This window comes from Fomitiporia mediterranea, assembly GCF_000271605.1.
Source record: "Fomitiporia mediterranea MF3/22 unplaced genomic scaffold FOMMEscaffold_6, whole genome shotgun sequence".
Classification (NCBI taxonomy): domain Eukaryota; kingdom Fungi; phylum Basidiomycota; class Agaricomycetes; order Hymenochaetales; family Hymenochaetaceae; genus Fomitiporia; species Fomitiporia mediterranea.
The window spans coordinates 880,131-897,414 of record NW_006760391.1 but is presented as its reverse complement, the minus strand read 5'-3'; the positions used below and the strand labels follow the sequence as shown (position 1 = coordinate 897,414).

General features: G+C 49.9%; 4 protein-coding genes across 4 annotated transcripts; 3 read left to right on the top strand and 1 right to left on the bottom strand.

The window, feature by feature from the left end:
* Nucleotides 1-1,255: 1,255 nt before the first annotated feature.
* On the top strand, nt 1,256-5,951 carry FOMMEDRAFT_140581 (uncharacterized protein). Its single transcript, XM_007266320.1, has 4 exons — nt 1,256-1,721; nt 1,787-3,322; nt 3,385-3,551; nt 3,610-5,951. Exons 1-4 carry the CDS (start codon nt 1,399-1,401, stop codon nt 5,598-5,600), a joined length of 4,017 nt encoding a protein of 1,338 aa, XP_007266382.1. The 5' UTR covers nt 1,256-1,398; the 3' UTR covers nt 5,601-5,951.
* A 223-nt stretch (nt 5,952-6,174) lies between these two features.
* On the top strand, nt 6,175-13,404 carry FOMMEDRAFT_122666 (BAR-domain-containing protein). Its single transcript, XM_007266319.1, has 10 exons — nt 6,175-6,246; nt 6,317-6,350; nt 6,447-6,520; nt 6,601-6,662; nt 6,747-6,889; nt 7,014-7,109; nt 7,171-7,251; nt 7,322-7,503; nt 7,575-13,276; nt 13,331-13,404. The coding sequence occupies exons 1-9, from the start codon at nt 6,233-6,235 to the stop codon at nt 7,681-7,683; spliced, it is 795 nt and encodes a 264-aa protein (XP_007266381.1). The 5' UTR covers nt 6,175-6,232; the 3' UTR covers nt 7,684-13,276; nt 13,331-13,404.
* A 127-nt stretch (nt 13,405-13,531) lies between these two features.
* Nucleotides 13,532-15,084, top strand: FOMMEDRAFT_107601 (uncharacterized protein; the record flags this gene model as incomplete). Its single annotated transcript, XM_007266318.1, has 4 exons — nt 13,532-13,711; nt 13,767-13,848; nt 13,898-14,255; nt 14,319-15,084. 4 exons carry the CDS (start codon nt 13,532-13,534, stop codon nt 15,082-15,084), a joined length of 1,386 nt encoding a protein of 461 aa, XP_007266380.1.
* Nucleotides 15,085-16,020: 936 nt separating this feature from the next.
* On the bottom strand, nt 16,021-16,473 carry FOMMEDRAFT_155997 (uncharacterized protein; the record flags this gene model as incomplete). The annotated part of the gene is made up of 2 exons (XM_007266317.1): nt 16,021-16,328; nt 16,380-16,473. 2 exons carry the CDS (start codon nt 16,471-16,473, stop codon nt 16,021-16,023), a joined length of 402 nt encoding a protein of 133 aa, XP_007266379.1.
* Nucleotides 16,474-17,284: the final 811 nt, after the last annotated feature.

Sequence of the window (17,284 nt, the reverse complement as noted above, 5' to 3'; positions counted from 1 at the left end):
TGTTTGTGTTTGTGTTTGTATTTGTGTTTAGGTGTGTGTCGGAACAATGCGTGAAGCTGTAATTTCTTGACAGGCTGCAGGTAAAGCCTATATGCAATAGTTTCTGCCGGGTAAACTGTAAAGTTGTTTTGTAAAGCACTTGTTCCGGGGTGACGAAGTAGATATTTCGAGAACAAGTAAGCGTAAAGTGCGAGTGTGATCAGGGTTTGATTATTTGAACTATGCAAGGATCGGTTTGTGTTTTTTTTCGTGTTTTACTGTCAAAACGGATGCGTGGAGCCTTATTCCTTGACATTCTGGCGGGATGACGGTGATTACTCTTGTTGAGTAAATGCGTAAGTCGTAGGGTAGATAGTCATTTTGCGATCGGAGGATGAGAGAGTTACCGAGTCGGATCAGGTTATCAGAATCAGATTCGCTGCGCCGCACTATTTTGAAGATGCGATTAGGCTCTAAGAAGCAAGTATATGCGTATTCACTTAGCCAGGACGGCGAGAATTCGTCTTACAGCATTTTCATGTACAGCGAAGGTTTTGGGGTGTCGACTGTTCAGACCGGGGACCGACGAACCCGAATCCGAGTCCGAGTGCGATTCTACGGGAGAAAATTTCTTCAGTCAGGATCGTAGTGAAGCAAAGGGTAGATTCGGGAAAATCGACGATTGGCCGGAAATAGAAGGAGACTAGGAAGTATTCGAACAGTCTTGGAGTGGATCACGACTGGTCACGAGCAGGAGACGGCTTGGACAAGCCGCGAGATGGCGCCCAGATATTGGATGTGAGTGGTAGGGTAGATTGCTCAGCCGATGAAGGCCGATATTCGGTTTGACTGTGATGATGGGAGGACATGCTAACACAACATGGCAGGATGGGATTGCCAGACGGAGACAAGGTAGGGCAGTGTTGCGAGCAGATGACGTCTTGTAAGAATGCCGCGTGGGCAAGACGTGGCATGGAGGAATTCTGACGACCGGAGAGGTGGGTAGATTGCCTTGCCAGTGCCACGCGAGAGAGACGGAATTATATGAGAGAGTAGAGACGCAAATGAATGTGAAAACGTGGGATAGGGTGTAATCAAGGTTAGACGTTGACAGAATATGTCACGCTAAATGCGAAAGCGGCATGCAGGAAATTAAGGAGCATTCGATGGAAGGCGTTACATAAAACAAGGGACACCAAATAAGGCAGGAGCAATATACAATGAATATACTTTCTAGCTCACCCGTCTCTCCTCTCCTCGTCCCTTGTCCATCCGTCTCTTGCACTCTGACCAGTCACTCGACGACGGCAACCAAGTCTTGACGCTGTCGGCGTCGCCATCGCCCGCGACGTCGCCGCAGCCAGCACGCCCCTGGACGCCGCCCACGCGTCTTCCCGCATCGTCGCTTTCGACAGCCTCATGCCCCCGAGCAAGTGTGACCGACATATGGTGATGGACTCTGACCTCCTCCTCTCATCCCATCCGCCTGCTTTCTCTCGCACCTCTTCGTATTCCGTCGTCGACAACAAATCCGCCCTCGCTGCAGGCGAAATAGACCATCGCCGCAGGTCGAGTGCCTCTCAGATCATTCCCATCGTATCCCAGGCCGTCTACTCTGCGACTCCCCCAAGCGGCCCTCGACGCTCTCCACTCGCACCCCTCGACCACCAGTTCTCCTCTGCTTCCAATAAAGACATGGACAGTCCAGACGAGGACGCATATCAGTCCGGAAGAAAATCGTCGTATGTCTATTTCCGACTTTTTCTGTCTTTATATGTCACATAGCTCAATCCAGGCCTCCACATAGCATTACATTGACAAACAAAACTCGTCCAACGCCATACACCCAACGCAATCCAAGTCGACGACATGCACCAGGACAGCAGCGCCGCACATCGTTACCTTCACTCCAGCCTTCTCACGAGCCGCCGCCGCCGTTGCCGTCCCTGCCACCCGCGAATCCGGTCTCCCCATATGAGCTGGCGATCACGCATGAGGAAGATTCTGACATTTACAGTCGCTTGAGTACGTTCACCTTTGGCGATCCGCAGTCTTCGGCGCAACAGACCGCAGCATCCGGAGCTGCGTCCTCGTCACATGCGCCCCCTCCTTCGGATGATACCGAGGGCATTTCGCCTCTCGACAAGACTCCCCGCCCCTCCGTCGCGCACGCATATACGCATATACCGAAGTCGCATGAAGAGCAGTCCGCCGCTAACGGATGGTCGAGTCAATCGGAAGATGAGGAAGATAGGAGACGAACAAACACTCGATCAAAAATGCGTGCCATTGATGATGGCACGCGGAGACCTTCACTGCCGAGCAACGACGTTCAGCAGCAGCAGTATTGGTCCGGCTCTGCGATTTCAACTGACGTCGAGAATAGAAGGACCACTTCGGAAGGAAGAGGGGACCGAGAACACGGAAGACATGGTCCGCTACCAATATCGCCAGCGTCGCCGACGGATGGCGAGGCGGAGTTAGATACTGACGTGGACCTAATGTCCATTGATGACACTGCTGACAGACGGAGAAGAGGCATGTATCACGGGATGAGTGACCACTCCAGCGTACACTTAAACAGTGACGTTGGCTCCGCGTACGGAGAAGCTGATGACCGAATCATCCGACATACGGAAGGTGAGGGTGAGGGTGAAGCTATGGACGAAGACGAGGACGGGAGTGGCGCGGCTCGGAAGGACTCAGCACGAACATGGGTCGATACTTCTGAGCGACGAGGGTCACTCCCAATGGACATCCCGTACCCGGCCTCTTACTCCTCTTCTCGATCAAGTCACGCCTATGCCCCTTCTCAACATCCACATCTTGAAGACGCAACTTTCGACGCACATGCCCGTGCTCAAGCGCAATTGCGTAGGCCATCTCGTAGTGTTGATGATGACCTTCAACGAGCTGCATTACACCTTCAGCGGAAAGCTTCACGAGTCCCCTCTGCAACCTCCGGGGGTTCCGGTTCGGACACTGCGGGACGCGAGCCATCTAGTGAGCCAGATATGCGGGGCGTTGCTATGGCACAGGCCATTGCGCAGGCACACCTGGATGCACAGGCAGAAAGCGGTGCTGCATTGAATCGCGGTGCCGAGCCTGGCAGTACTAACGACGAGCCCTATCAGGGTCTGGATCTTAACTATATTCTTTCGGTGACTGGTGGATCAGGAGCCGGGTTAGATACTCGCGGAAGCGATTCATGGAGTGGACGGTTGAGTGTTGGGAGTAGCGTTGTTGCTGCACGCGATCTGAGTTGGGCAGCTGGCTGGGGAATCAGTCATGCTCTGGGACGGCGTCAGAGTACGGCGACCGTCAATGATGATACGTTTTTACGGTGCGTCCCTATTGAAAGTCACGATTTATTTCTTCAGCCAATTTTTTCTCTTCCTGGTGTAGATTTGTAAAGAAACACGATTTCTCTTATGATGAGCGGAAGCGTGAATGGACATTCGCTCGGGAGCATCGGGAGCCAGATCTTCATCATAGTATGAAACCAGGCCAAGAAATATGGAGATGTCTCTGGGTAGGAAGATATAGAGTCGAGAAGATTCAAAGCAAAAATGGTGAGTTGGAGAGGTATCGCATATAGGTACAATTTATTGACTACAACTGTGACCCCAGTCGACCCATCTAGACCCCCACAAGCTCGTCTTCAGATTAAACATCTACCAGATCCATATTCCAAAGGGAGTGCAACTGGCGGCCCGCAGACATTTATTCACAAGCATTCACGTGCGCAGGCATTTTCGATCTTCCGCGGATTCGTACTTCCCACCCGACACTTGAAGACAAGCTCGAGTATTCTTCTCGCACCGAAGAAGGTACAAGAACAGTTTACTAGCACTCGAACAACAGCCAAGCTTAGCACGCATGGTCTTCTTGATGACTCGGTTCCGAGTACGGCCTCCAGCTCGAGGCGGGATCGCGAGCGGGAACGGGAGCAGACTGCCTCTGGATCGACAGTTGCTAGCGCTGCTACGAGCACGACAAGCGTAAGCGTGAGCGGCCTTTCTCACTCAGCCAGCACGACGGAACCGTCTTCCTGGAATTCGAAAACGTCCTTTGGCGCGCCTGCCGGAGAACAACGGACCACGAACAAGTTGAGGTTGAAAACTGATATGGACAGCGGGACTGAGACTAGGAATACAGTCGACCGTAAAGGCAAAGGAAAGGACGTCGCGGTCTCGCCGGTTGATCTGCCTCCAAGCTCGAGCCATAGTCACACGAGTGGTGGTAATTATACAGCGCCATCGCCTGACAGAGATCGAGGCTCAAGTGATGCGGATACTCCTCACTCGCGAACAGTTATGCAGCGGCCGTATGTCGAGCATCCACATCGGCCGGTAGATATGGATACGGATACGGCTTCGTTCAATCGACCTGTTTCTTCACTGGCCGAAACGGCGTCGGTGGTTTCAGACAGCTCTCAGCAGTTCAGTTCTTCGATTTCTAATTGGGACCAGTCATCTATCGGCTCTTCAACACGACAAGTACGAAAGGAGCCGAATCTAATTCGGCAGGTTGCGAAGCTACCAACTCAAGCTCGAGGGTCAATTGGTTCGTTGGACGAGGAGCCTGTTCGAACATCCCATGCAGAGGCATTTGCGACTCTTGATGCACCATTTATTGAGTATCTGCGCTCCCACGCTGCGAACTATGATACAGGGTCGGAACATGATTCACAGCCTTCGAAGTTCAAGGGTCTACGCAAGCTCTTCCATCCACCGCCGTTGAAGAGCTTGTCCAAACAGAGTCCTCAGGCTGCGGGTACAAGTGTCGCAGTGCTGGAGGGACACTACACACCGCCGTGGTTGACGATGGCAGCTCGTTCGAAGCAAGAAGAGCAGGAGCGTGTGATCAAGAACTTGAATGATTCGTTCCGTGATGTTGGCTTGCTTCCATCTTTCAAGCCGAGTCGAAACCGCCAGAATAAGAAGGGCAAGCACACCAGCGATAACGTCTTTGACCAAATTCCGGATGATTCACTGTATATGCTCTTACCCATGTGGCCTGGCGAGACTGACCCCGATGACCCGGAACTTATGGACTTCCCGCTTGGTAAGGACGGCCTCGATATTCCACTGCACGAACGCCAGTATTTACTGGTTTATTACGTCCCGAACGAGTTGAGCAAGGAGAGCAAAGACAATTCGGGAGACAAAAAGCGTGCACGCACGCAGACTGCTTCTGCGTCTTCGCACGCCTCAGACGCAACGCTTGTTACTGGAAAAGGTGCAAGCAAGAACACCGTCGCGTTGAGCTCGTTCAACATCCTTGCTCGACTCGTATCATACAAAGACGTCCTCGGTTCAGGGATTCGTATACCGACGACTGGGTTAGCGATTTCGGGACCTATGTCCGAGGGTATTGCTGCGATCCCGCAGATACGGTTCCAAGTGGATGACTTAGCGTTGATGATTGCGTTTTGCGCTAGTAGGGAGAGGGGTGTGGAGGTTGTACCTGAGGGAGTTGAGAAACTTGGGTTGTGCCTGCCGCGAACGAATCCGGACCCTGATTCTGATGCTCCGCTGAGCCCGCTTGGACGTGCGGCGGTTGAGATGGCGTGGCTTGGTGCGTTGGCTATTATGGGGTTTAATCTTGTTGGGTTATAAGAATATATCGCCAGCGGTTTTTTTGTTTTATATTCTTTCTGTTTTATATGCGTGTATCTTCGGTATTGATATTCTCTTCTAAGTTTTGGTTTTCGCCTTTATCTTTTTCCTCTCTTCTTCTTTCTCACTGACTTGCGTGCAAGTGCTTTGTGCCTTTGTGGATCACACCTAACATTTACGGTCTTTCCGTTTCTTTTTACTGATCTTGATTTGATTTTCTTTCTTTCTTCGTCTTTTTACTTACACCCGGTGCTTTATGCCATACTTTGTCTTAAGTAGCAGATCTACTTGCTTTTACTTTTAACAAATTGTTTCCTTAGCTCTTTCCTCCCTCTTCCCATCTCCGTCTCCCCAATATCTTCTTCGATATGTCTCTCTTACTTTGAACAAGAACGAAATAAGTACTCAGTAGACGATGTATGCATATCTTTTTGTATACAGAATCAAACAGAACAGAAATTATGAATTTTACGTAAAAGGGTACAGCTAAATTTGGAATGGGCGCTGAGGTCACGGGGTGCGGAACACTAGCGGCCTCAGCTGTGCTGTGCAAGTGTAGTGAGCTGAGCATTACAAACTCTGTCGACCTCCACTACTTTCTATTTCTCGCGGATTTTGGACTTTGTGGCAAGATGAGCTGGTCTGGGTACGTACGGACCCCTTGGACGAGGAGATCTGTGTGATCTGATTCTTTGGTGGTTGGGGTGGCTGTATAGGTTTAAGAAGACGATTAATCGGACGGGGACGACGGTGTGTTGTTACTTGCTTTACATACCTTGATTTGGGACTTAACCATCTTACTATTATGTGTTATGGTTGCGAATCTGAATGTGAATGGTGGAGTAGTTGATGCAAAAGACAGGACAGATCGAGAGGACTGTGGATACGGAGTTTCAGGATGAACATACCAAGTATAAGACGTACGTCAATCCTTTCCTTCCTTTCGTTGTGGCTATGGACCTTGCGGTACTGACGTGCGTTTTGTGATGGTGGCGAATAGGTTCGAGAAAGAGTGTCAAGCGCTGCAGAAGGAGAGTAAGGCGTATTTGGATGCTATGCGTGGTACGTTCTCCCTTCTCTCCTCTTCCTACATTCAATCTACGCAAGACAGAAAAGGATAGGACTAACAAGTTTCGTGTTTTACAGCGATGACAGCAGCACAAACACGCATCGCAGACCACATCTCCACGTTCTACTCCGCCGCGGACCGGACCTCGGACGGCGCCATGGCTGCGCACGCGTACAAACAGTCTGTCGTTGAGCTGGATGACGTTATCGGGAGGGAACTTGTACGTCTTCCTCCCTTCCTCCCCCTTGTCCTCTTCTCGTCCTTTGTCATGCTATGCAATCTGTTGCATGCGCGATGGAGTCTCGGATCGAATGCTGATTGTGAGATGTGCTGGCTGTTTGTAGGACGCACCATATCGTACGACGATTATGGAGCCTCTGGGGAAGATGAATGCGTATTTCCCGGTTATTAATGAGCAGATCACGAAGAGGAACAAGAAGGTGGGTCTCAGCTTTGAGCATGATTTTACTTGGCATTGGATAGACTTATGATGTGTCGTAGCTACTGGATTACGACTCTGCACGAAGCAAACTGCGCAAAACGATCGAAAAGCCAGGCGAGGATGCCACCAAACTCCCAAAGGTAATCTCACTCCTCCCTCTCTCCTTACTACTGTCCATTATCAAAATCAATTGAATTTACGTGTGCTCAGGCCCAACAAGAACACGACGCCGCACAAGAAGTCTTCGAATACATGAACAATCAGCTCATCGAAGAACTACCCCAACTCCTCGAACTACGCGTCCCGTTCTTCGACCCAAGCTTCGAAGCGATGATTCGCATGCAGGCCAAATTCGCTGAAGAGGGGTATGAGAAACTTGGTGGTGTTCAACGGTATTTCATTTCTCTCTTTGCTGGTTTCTTGGGATCTCTTGTGCTAATTGTCCGTTTTATTTTTTCACTAGGTATTTCGCTGATAACGTACGAGACGACTACGCCGCTGGCCAACTAGATGCACAAGTGGAAGGTGTTCTGCAAGAGATGAGGGAGCTCTCGATTTGCGGAGCAAGCTAGACACTCTTATCAACTTCTTTCTGAGCTTGTTGGCCTTAGTCTTCCTTCGTTTTTGGACCATTTTCTCTCGATTGTGTATGCATTATACCTAGTAGGATTACCTACTACAATTCCACAACCTAAAGTGAAAGTACGAAGCTCCGAAGTAGAATTGAATTATGTACACTGTCTGCCATTTAGTGGGACAAGGAATTGTTTGAACGATGAAAGCGCTTCAGCGACAGAAGAAAAGTCTGGAACTCAGGAACTCGATTAGGATATGGGGCACTGACTCGTCCTCGCTCAAAATAAGATTAGAGAACGAGAAGCATAAAGTGGAAGAAACAGAACAGAATAATGCACAATCGATAGTTGAATAAACGGGACTCATTTGCTGGTGGAAACCGTGAAGTAGAACTCGCTACCACAATCATTGACTCAAGAACCAATAACAGCTGAAGTTACTGGACTGCGCTTACCTGGAATTTACGAGAACCGTTCTTCCAAGGAGGGCTTGCTTGATGACTTTGGATGTCGAGCCCCGCCTGGAGAGTTTTGTGCGCTCCCTTGACCTCGACCCCGACCTCGACCGCGAGCTGCTCCGCCTCGCCCAGCATGTCGCGGCTCGCGTTGCTGATCCACCTCACGCTCAGGAGACTGCATACGACCAAGAAGTATGGGAGAAGATATGGTTCGTGGTGGAGAAGGACGCGAAATGCCACGTCCTTTCCCACTATTAGCAGGCAAACGGCAGGGTGATGGTGGCCTACGTGGAAGTGAGTTGAGAGAGAAGTCCTGAAGGCGAGACACGAGGGTAGGCTCAGCAGAATTGTCTGTCATTCGACTTGCTAGAGGTTTAGGTTGCCTAATCTCTGCAGGACCTTCAATGCGAGAAGCAAGATCAATATTGCGAGACTCAGTCGAATCAGCCGGTCGAGGTGGTTCATAGTCACGCCGTTTCTGAGGGGTTCTGGGTTTGCTTGATTCGTCGCTAATTCGATCAGCCAAATTGCGAGAAGTTGAGCTTTCATGCTTCTTGGGGTTGTCATCGAGTCGTTCGCGGGCTTGACTACTCGAAGTTTGACTTTCGGCATGAGGAGCAGACGGTGCATTTTCCTGGCGCCCCGACAGTAGAGCAATTGGGTCAGAAACACGAATTGGAAGGACATTGGGTGCTGTTGAAGAAGGAATTTGACGGCTTTCTATTTTCCGTGGTGGCATGGCGGGAAGATCAGGAGCGACACGCTCTGGCACTTTGATTGTTGACAGACCCGGAGGAATTGGATGATCATTTGGGAAACTTGCGGGTTTTGAATGAGGACTTCTTCGCAATGGACGGTCGACGGTATTATTCCTCCCTTGCTGCTTCGATAGTGCCTTGCTCTGCATGTGGGGAGGTTCGTCTCGTTTGATGCTCCCAGTCGTAGGTCCAGAATCTGTGTTGTTTGCAGGATGATCGGTAGAGTTGTTCTCTTGCTGTTTCGGTTGCGCCTTTTTCTGGATGTGTGGAGGTTCGTCTCGCCTGATGGTCTCACTCGTAGGTCTAGGGTTTGCATTGTTGGCTGATGCAGCGGACCCCGCCTTGCCCTGCATATGGGGAGGTTTGTCTCGTCCGATGCTCCCATTCGTACGTCCAGGACCTGTGTCGTTGGCGAGTGCAGCGGGCTCCCCGTTGCTCCGCAAGTGGGAAGGTTCGTCTTGTTTGACGCTCTCACTCGTGGATCCAGGACCTATGTTATTGGCAGGTGCAACGGGTTCGGCAGGTTCTACATAACGGTATCGTTGAATAAGAGGATAGGGTTTCTGACTGTCAGTATTTGACTGAACGTCTGATGCTAGTACTGTCCTCCCCAAAAGGCCTGATTGATCAGATGCTGCAGCGTGTAAGGAAGAAGAGCTACTAGCATTGACTGGAGGCGCCGAAGGGTCGAATGTTCCAGTCGCGCCAGCAGCAACGTATAGTCCACGAGAAGAACCCGTCCCACCCGTCATGTGCGGTTGACCGGCCGAGTGGGAGGGTTGCGAACTTTCCGTGTGCTGGTAAGGTACCGAATCTTCATCTGGCAGGCGTTGGATAGCAATATGTGAACTATCAGCTCGTTCCCGAAGCGGCCTTGCGCTCGTCTGTGTCTCATGTGCTGGAAGCATTGGGAAGGAGGGTTGTTCGATGGATGTGACTCCTCTATCCGAGCGATATGCATCAGCTCTACTATCGTTCGCTAGTTGTCTGCGTTCGTCCATACTAGGCCAACTCCCGTCATCTATACGTCGTACATTGCTCTGCTCAGCGATCTGACGTCGACCACCATTAGCAGTATTAGGCGAGACAACGAAAGCAGCGTCATCACGACTAGGACGTGTTGTCCCCTCACGAACATATGGTCCACCGTTCAAAGCATGCACGCCATGAGAATTAGCGACAGAGGGAACCTTTGTATCCCAACGTGACGGACGTGATTGTGAGTCGAAGTATCTTTCTCGACGTGGAGAGGGACGTCTAGGTGGTGGAGACCGGCTTCGCGAATCCCACCTTCGTGATCTAGGAGGGCTTTGGAACCGCGAATAGACCGGTCTACCACGACGAGGCGAGGGACTCCTAGACCTAGAATAACGAAACGAAGGGGGTGGCCGTCCACGTGAAGAGCTCCTTTGACGATTTCTCCAGGAGTACCGAGGTGGAGTTCTTTCCCTGTCGCGATAACGCCTATTATCAAAAGCGGTACGAGGGGAAAGTATTGGCGATATCGATTGATTAGGACGGTACGTGTCTGCAACGTGAGGAGCCCTTGGTCTATCCGGCGAGTATGGCCGAGATGGAGACCAGTGGTCCATTATCTGTTGGCGACCTTGAGAGCGTCCACGACGTAGTACGTCCCCATCAGCCATCCTCCCCTCGCTGCCAGATTGCGGCGTACGTTGGCCAGAACTGGACTGTCCAGGAGAGAGATTACCAAAGATTGCTAGACGGGAAGCTAGAGTTGCACTATTAGAGGGTGGCATGGGACGATCTTGCTGGGAAACAACTGGAGTGTGCTCGCTGTCAGGTACATCACACGAATTACCGTCTGACGTCGGAGGTTCAAAAACAGTAGCCTCTGTGCCGTGAGGGTGTAAAGAGATAGCTCGCGTCTGCAGAGTGATACACTCCAATAGCTCTGGCCGTTGCCCAAGGCTTTCGTGTTGAGAGACTGAATCCTGGGAGGTCGATCTGGATTCCTGGTTTTGCATTGGAGACCCTGTACCTGCTCTCGCGCCTATACTATCACTATCAGACGTCGTACTCGATGTTTGCTCTTCAAGTGTGCCAGAATTCGCTTGTGCGGATGTAATACGCGAAGCCAAAGTATTCTCAGATTGCCCTTGACCGATTGGTAGACGAGACGATTCGCCCAGTGTTTGCGTTGCTGTTGCAAACGATGTACCTTCTATCGATCTCACTTCTTCCTCAATCTTCGGAACAATATTCGTTGGAATATGCGACGAGCCTCGATGAGTCGTTTGAGCAGCAGCGGCAGTCAATTCGGGAATCTTGACATCTTCCTCCTCCTCCTTCTTCACTTTGACATCATTAGTCGCCTCTTCCACTTTGACTCTCTTCATAGGACGAGAACTAGATGCTCCAAGTTTACTGTCCACACCACCATCCTCCATTTTGACTATGGGTGATCGTATGCGTTTAAGCGAACTTCGTGTAGCATCCGTCGTGCTTGTAGATGTTTTGTGGCCCGAGGAAAGGAATGTCGGTTTCGGAGGAAGAGTAGGAGCGGCCTTGAAAGCTACGTTCGAGGGGTGTGTAGTGGCGTTCTCGGAGCCAACTACCGGCTGGGACATACGCTCATTACTGCTATCCGGCACGTCTTCAGGCAGTTCGTTAGCTACAGTCCTTTGCTTTTTGCCCTTCTGGACAAGGTCCCTTTCAAGCGGTTGCGATGCCGAGACCTTGCGCTTCGTAGAATGCCCATTCTCGAAGTGCGGCGAAACAGACTCAGGGACACGACTGTTGTCGACAGGAACCGGAGCTCTCGCGAGAGCAGGGACGTTTTCAGTTGACAGTTCTGGTGAACGTTGAGGGACCTTCGATGAGGTAGGACGTGTCGATCGGTCGGGAGGAGGAGCACTCTGCTGACTATCCCGATTATTTACGTCCCGAGGGTCGGGCGTCGAATGCATAGACCTGCTTGTATGCAAGGTACACTCCTCATTCTGTCCGATGGTACTCAAGCTCATGTCTGAGGGCGCCCTCCTCGATTTCAACAAAGCCTTCAACTCGTCCTCCCGTGGAGAAGCTGGGTACGAGCCAGAAGGTCTGGCTGAACCTTGCATCGTTTTGTCATCTAATGGCCTCTCCCGCGAAGATTCAACAGCGGTGACCTTGCTGCTTGGAGTAGACCGATCCTGTGTACACGTAGTTGAGGCCTGGTCAGCCACCAGTCTCGGTGTACCTAGTACAGGAGAACGCTTCGGAGAGAATAGTGGAGCAGCATCAGTATTAGATGCATTCTTCGAAGAAATACTGTTCGCGTCAATCCGTGAACTTCCAGATAGTTTATCACTTGATTCTGCATCCGTTTCTGCATTCAGCTTTCCAGAATGTTCCGGGCACGTGTTCTCGACGAATTCGGACACAGGAGTTGCCGTAGAATGCAACTTCGCAGATTGCCCGACGATCGGAATCGGATTCTCGTCTCCAGTGCGAGCCTCCGGAGGGACAGCAGAAATTGCAGGGGAACGAGCAGAAACGAAAGGATCCGGTTGAGAGGGTTTTGGATGCTTATCTCGAGGGAAGGGAGCACTTGGAAGGTCTACACGAGATTCTCCTGCTTGGTTCCGTTTGGCAACCCAGACCTCGCTCCACGCTGCAAGTTCCTCTTGAAGTAGTTGGGTCAGAGGTGTGTGAACGAATGAAGGAAACGAAGACGTGCTTGCTGTAGCACGTGCAGGCGTAGTCGTTACATGGGTTGGTAACTCAGTATCGCTACGTGTCATTGCAGAACCTGAAGGAGGCGGTGTTGGCAAGCCAGTAGATACTGGCGTTGCCAACGAGCCTAGATTGAAGAGCGGGGGAGTGCATGTAGATGTGTTATTATCCGCGATAATGCTCGTGTTGGCACCAGAAATAGCCGGATGGTTGTCTAATATGCCAGCTGTCATGGGAGCACCATTTTGAAGCTCAGCTAAGTCCAATGGTTTTGGACTTCCACTGCGTTTGGTCTGGTCCGATACATTAGATGCCACCTGCGACAGGTTTGTCAGTTGGGCGGGATTAGAAGGATGTGCAGAAGTGGTTTCGTGCTGGTTGGAAGATCGCATTGACGAGCCAGCACTTGCAGCAGCACTATCGCTTAACCTTGCCAGTAAATTTGGCTGATTACTGGTATCCGTCAAGGCAGTTTGCTCATCGTTAGAATCAGAGTCAACGTCCATTTCAACGCTTGAATTGTCTCCGTCGCCCTGCCCGCTGTCTACAATAGGTATCTGAACCTGACGAAAAGGAGCAGACAAGCGGCTCAATAGCGAGTTTTTCTTGATCGTGTTGAAAGTAAAATTCGAGAAACTTGGAGGCTTTTCCATGATGACTGATTAGAGAGATGAAACGAGATATTCTAAGTGTAAGCTATGCTATCCATGTTAGGCTTCCTTTCATTATGCAGTCTAAAGAAAATCTTACAGTCGAAGGCTACTGGAATACTTCACCAGTGGATGTTCATTGTACGGACGGATTTGGTTCTTTGTGCGAGTGGCAGACAAAAGAGAGGAAACGCGGCGGGCATGAGTCCATCCAGCCTATTTATGACGAATTCTTTCCCACGATCGCAGAAATATATTATTGCTATATGAGCCTCCGCGTTGTGCTTCTGAACACTGAGCCATGACGACCTACTTATATGAATTACCGACTACCGGTGCTATATCTTTCAGCGATTTCTGTGTTGATAAAACGGCGTCCTATGCCATGAATATTTCCGATGCAACTCAGGCTCGGGCCAACCTTCGCGCTGCTTTGAAGGAAAGCAAACGTGCTGAAGGAGAGAAGGACTTCCTCCGACTCGTAAAAGTGCGACTTACCTTCCGTTCGCAGCATAATTCCTGACAGATATAACTAGGTCGTTGATGAATATCTGCCTCATTTGTACGGCATCAAAGCCTGCTTCGATGCAGAAGAGATTGTCCTGTCATCTGAGCCTGGTGAGACTGCATAGATTATAGACCTTCTGAGCTTGACATAATATCGTAGTATTCAGCTGGAGATCGACTCTCTCAGCGAATTTGTTCAACTCCTCCCCTCGTCAATCCGTGCCTTCCTTACATGCCGATCTCGCGTTCACCTTATTAACATACGCATTTGTGCTATCCAACCTTGCACGTTCAACTGTTACTTCTCTTGGGAATTACGAGTTTGAACGAACCATATCTGAGATGGAGCGGAAAACAAAGGATGAGAAACTTAACTTTGCGGTGACACTCCTATGTCGAGCGAATGGAGTCTTCAAATATCTGAGCGAGACGGTGCTTCCTGAATGGGATAAGGATGAATCGTCGCTTCAGAATAGACCACCCGATGCCACCCAACAGGTTACTAACGCCCTGGCAAAGTTAGTTACTTTTTTCTTCTTCTCATAGGCCTACGTTACTAGAGGTTAATACTCGGAAATTAGGATGTCTTTGGCCGACGCACAGCAACTCGCAATCAGGAAGCTCCTCTCAAAGTCCGCATTCGATAGCACGCTCTCACCAGGTCCACCCCTTCCGAAGTCGCACCCGTCTCCCTCGCTCATTGCCAAGCTCTTCCTTGAATGCTCTACCTTATACGCCTCTGCTCGTGCGCTTGCCAAGACTCCGGGCCGCGAGGGTGACGAGGTGGCACCAGGATTGCGCCATTATCTAGCTGATGCAGCATCACTCTGTAGCGCACTTGCACACAAATGGCTGGGAGTTGACGCGGGTGAAAACGGTGGTGCTTCCCGTGGAGGTGTAGCAGTAGCATTCCTGGGTTGGGCGAAGACTGAGCTGGAAGAACTCCGTGACGGCCGACGAAAACTCGGTGGTGTTAGCCTCGACAAAGACAAGCGCGAAATCCGTGGGCGAATGAAGGACCGTGTCACAGACGAACTGGACAGTGTTGTAGTATTCTGGAAACACTACAAGAAAATGAATGATTCGCTGCACTTCCAACCCGTTCCACCTACCTCAGAGTTACAGTCACTCATCCCAGCTGGTAGGGCGGCCGTGGCATCGAAGCCCTTCGTGCCCCCAGTCTCGGCATTCGGACCCCGGTCTGTCGAGTACGTACGACACCAGGCAGAATTACTAGAACTTAGTTCCGAGAATGCCAGTACTGTAGAGCGGGACCAAACCTCGCCGGATCAAACATCTATTGGATCAAAGTCTCCTTCCTATGCCGGAGCTGGTTCTTATTTTTAGATAGGATATTTCAGTGTTGTTGTTGGAATAATTGTATACTGAATGTAAAGCTAACATAATATTCTCTGCGCTTTGGGCTCGTGAGGCTCACATCACCAAAACGTGCAGAGTCTGACAAGGCAATATATTTACATGTAGATTTTATAAGCGAATATAAGGATCCACAACATGTAAAAAATATATGTCTTAGCAGTAAATTCCAATACATTTTCGTGTTCGATTTGGTGATGGCCAGAAGTCGTGCGTTCTTTGAAATTTGGGTCAATCAACAGAGCCCTATGTACCCCATGCAGCTGCAGTGATTCATTTTCTCATCAATTGTCTTGCAAGCACTTATGTCGCCAAGTGCATTGGCGTCAGAACCATTGTGAAGGTAGCGGATTTATACTTTCACCATTCAAATTGTTCCCCAAGTTTTCATTATAAATATCTGATTACCCGGGTGAGTATTGCATGTGTTATCTGCTTTGTTAACTGAATTTACTATTTGCTTGCATGTGCCCTATGACTTAGAAATTTCTTTGTCTTGTTTTTCGGCTTCTAGTTGTTCCCAGTTTCACAATAAGGTTCGATAACTGTACTGCAAATCCAACGAAATTGCCAATGATCTTACTCAATTTGCATGACGGGCTTTTCATGACTTTTAGCTTCATTGGTTGTCTATTAATTTACTGAAGGTCGTGGACTTGTTAACATATATACACTGTAAGGAGCCAGGGCAAGACGTGTCTCAGATATGCGTCTTTATAGAATTGCTTCACATAGCCGTATTCTTAATGAGACGAATCCTAGCCATTTCACTCAGCTTCTGGACATGCAGGAATATTCGAGATAACCAAGGATACGTGTATTATAAGCGAGATAAGAAATGCGAAAACAAACGTGACAATATTAACCAAGCCCCTAAAATATGAGCCCCAAAGAATCCTCCACCCCTCAGCAAGAGAAGCCATCGTCAAGTATTCTTCCACAACGTTTGCATACAACACGGCGGTCCAGCAAACAGCAAGCAATTCCAATCGGGAACCAGATAATTGCAGCAAGAACACCAAGACATCCAAAGTGGGTTGAACGGATGTGGCGACCTTCTTGCATACAGACATACTCAGGATGGTCAGACGGGAGCGGTGCACTCACGAATCCGCCTGATGCTGGCGGCTGGTAGCACTGTGCATTACTTGGAGCAGGCATGTAAGGACCCTGCCTAGGATAACCTGGGCCTGTAGGCTGGTTTTTGCTTGAGCCTAACGCACGCGTTAATGAGGGTTCTCCACACATTTATGTTCGACACGTACCTCCAGTAACATAATCGTATGAAGGCGGGTTGATGGTGTTGGCCTCGCCCTTTGCATTGGATGCACTCTGATTGTAATCGTTTTTGTGTTGCATATAGTCAGCCTAGCAAAGAACACAGTTAGAACAGAGCGAAATTCTACTGTTGTGCATGCATACCATGACTGCCGCTGTGGTGAAGGGTAAGGAGCAAAGCACTCCGATACATCCTTATATGCTGTTCCACTGCGGGATATGCTGTGCCACAATTGGTGTGCAGTGACGAGTGAGTGAAGTATCCGGCTATACCCGAGGATGAGCTAATGTGGCCATGTGACCGTGATTACTGCTAAGTGCGAGTCGCGTCTTTTCTGCACCCAGACCCTGAGCTCCACGGCCCTAATTTGGTTAGCTTGAATTGGCCACTTACAATTTGACTTGAATTTCACTAAGTCAAAATAAAGTCCTTTTCTAATGAAAATATATGTTCCCCTCCCCTAATCCTAACCAAATCCCAACCTAACACCTAAACCTAACAACCCAACTTAGCCCAAACCTAATTGGGTGGGCAGAGCCCCCCCTCCTAACTTCTTAGTCTGAGAACTGCCACATAGGTATTATGTAAGTGGCCATTCAGGGTCATCCCTAAATGGGCCGTGGGATTCAGGGTCTGGGTGCAGAAAATCAAAGGTCCTAAGCACGTTCGAGACGCGACTCTACTGAACTGCCTTCTACCTGAGCCACTATCATCTCATCTCTTCGGCCTCGACTCTTATCCAACTAACCAATCTCTCTGTGACTCGCTTCGTGGCTCGAGAGATTTCCCCCTAATAAATAGTGCATTTTTGTGTCGTGGCTGGTACGTATTTTCCCTTTACTATTATCCACCTCTACGCGTCTTGCAGTTAAACTCATCGCTGACGACTTG

What these genes read in the sequence shown, in the direction of transcription:
- FOMMEDRAFT_122666 (XM_007266319.1), top strand. An exon ending in GAACATACCAAGTATAAGAC is followed by an intron (nt 6,521 to 6,600) that starts GTACGTCAATCC and finishes GGTGGCGAATAG; the next exon opens with GTTCGAGAAAGAGTGTCAAG. An exon ending in ACGTTATCGGGAGGGAACTT is followed by an intron (nt 6,890 to 7,013) that starts GTACGTCTTCCT and finishes GGCTGTTTGTAG; the next exon opens with GACGCACCATATCGTACGAC.
- FOMMEDRAFT_140581 (XM_007266320.1), top strand. Translation starts at nt 1,399, where the DNA reads ATGCCCCCGAGCAAGTGTGACCGACATATGGTGATGGACTCTGACCTC. An exon ending in AATGATGATACGTTTTTACG is followed by an intron (nt 3,323 to 3,384) that starts GTGCGTCCCTAT and finishes TTCCTGGTGTAG; the next exon opens with ATTTGTAAAGAAACACGATT. An exon ending in GAAGATTCAAAGCAAAAATG is followed by an intron (nt 3,552 to 3,609) that starts GTGAGTTGGAGA and finishes CTGTGACCCCAG; the next exon opens with TCGACCCATCTAGACCCCCA.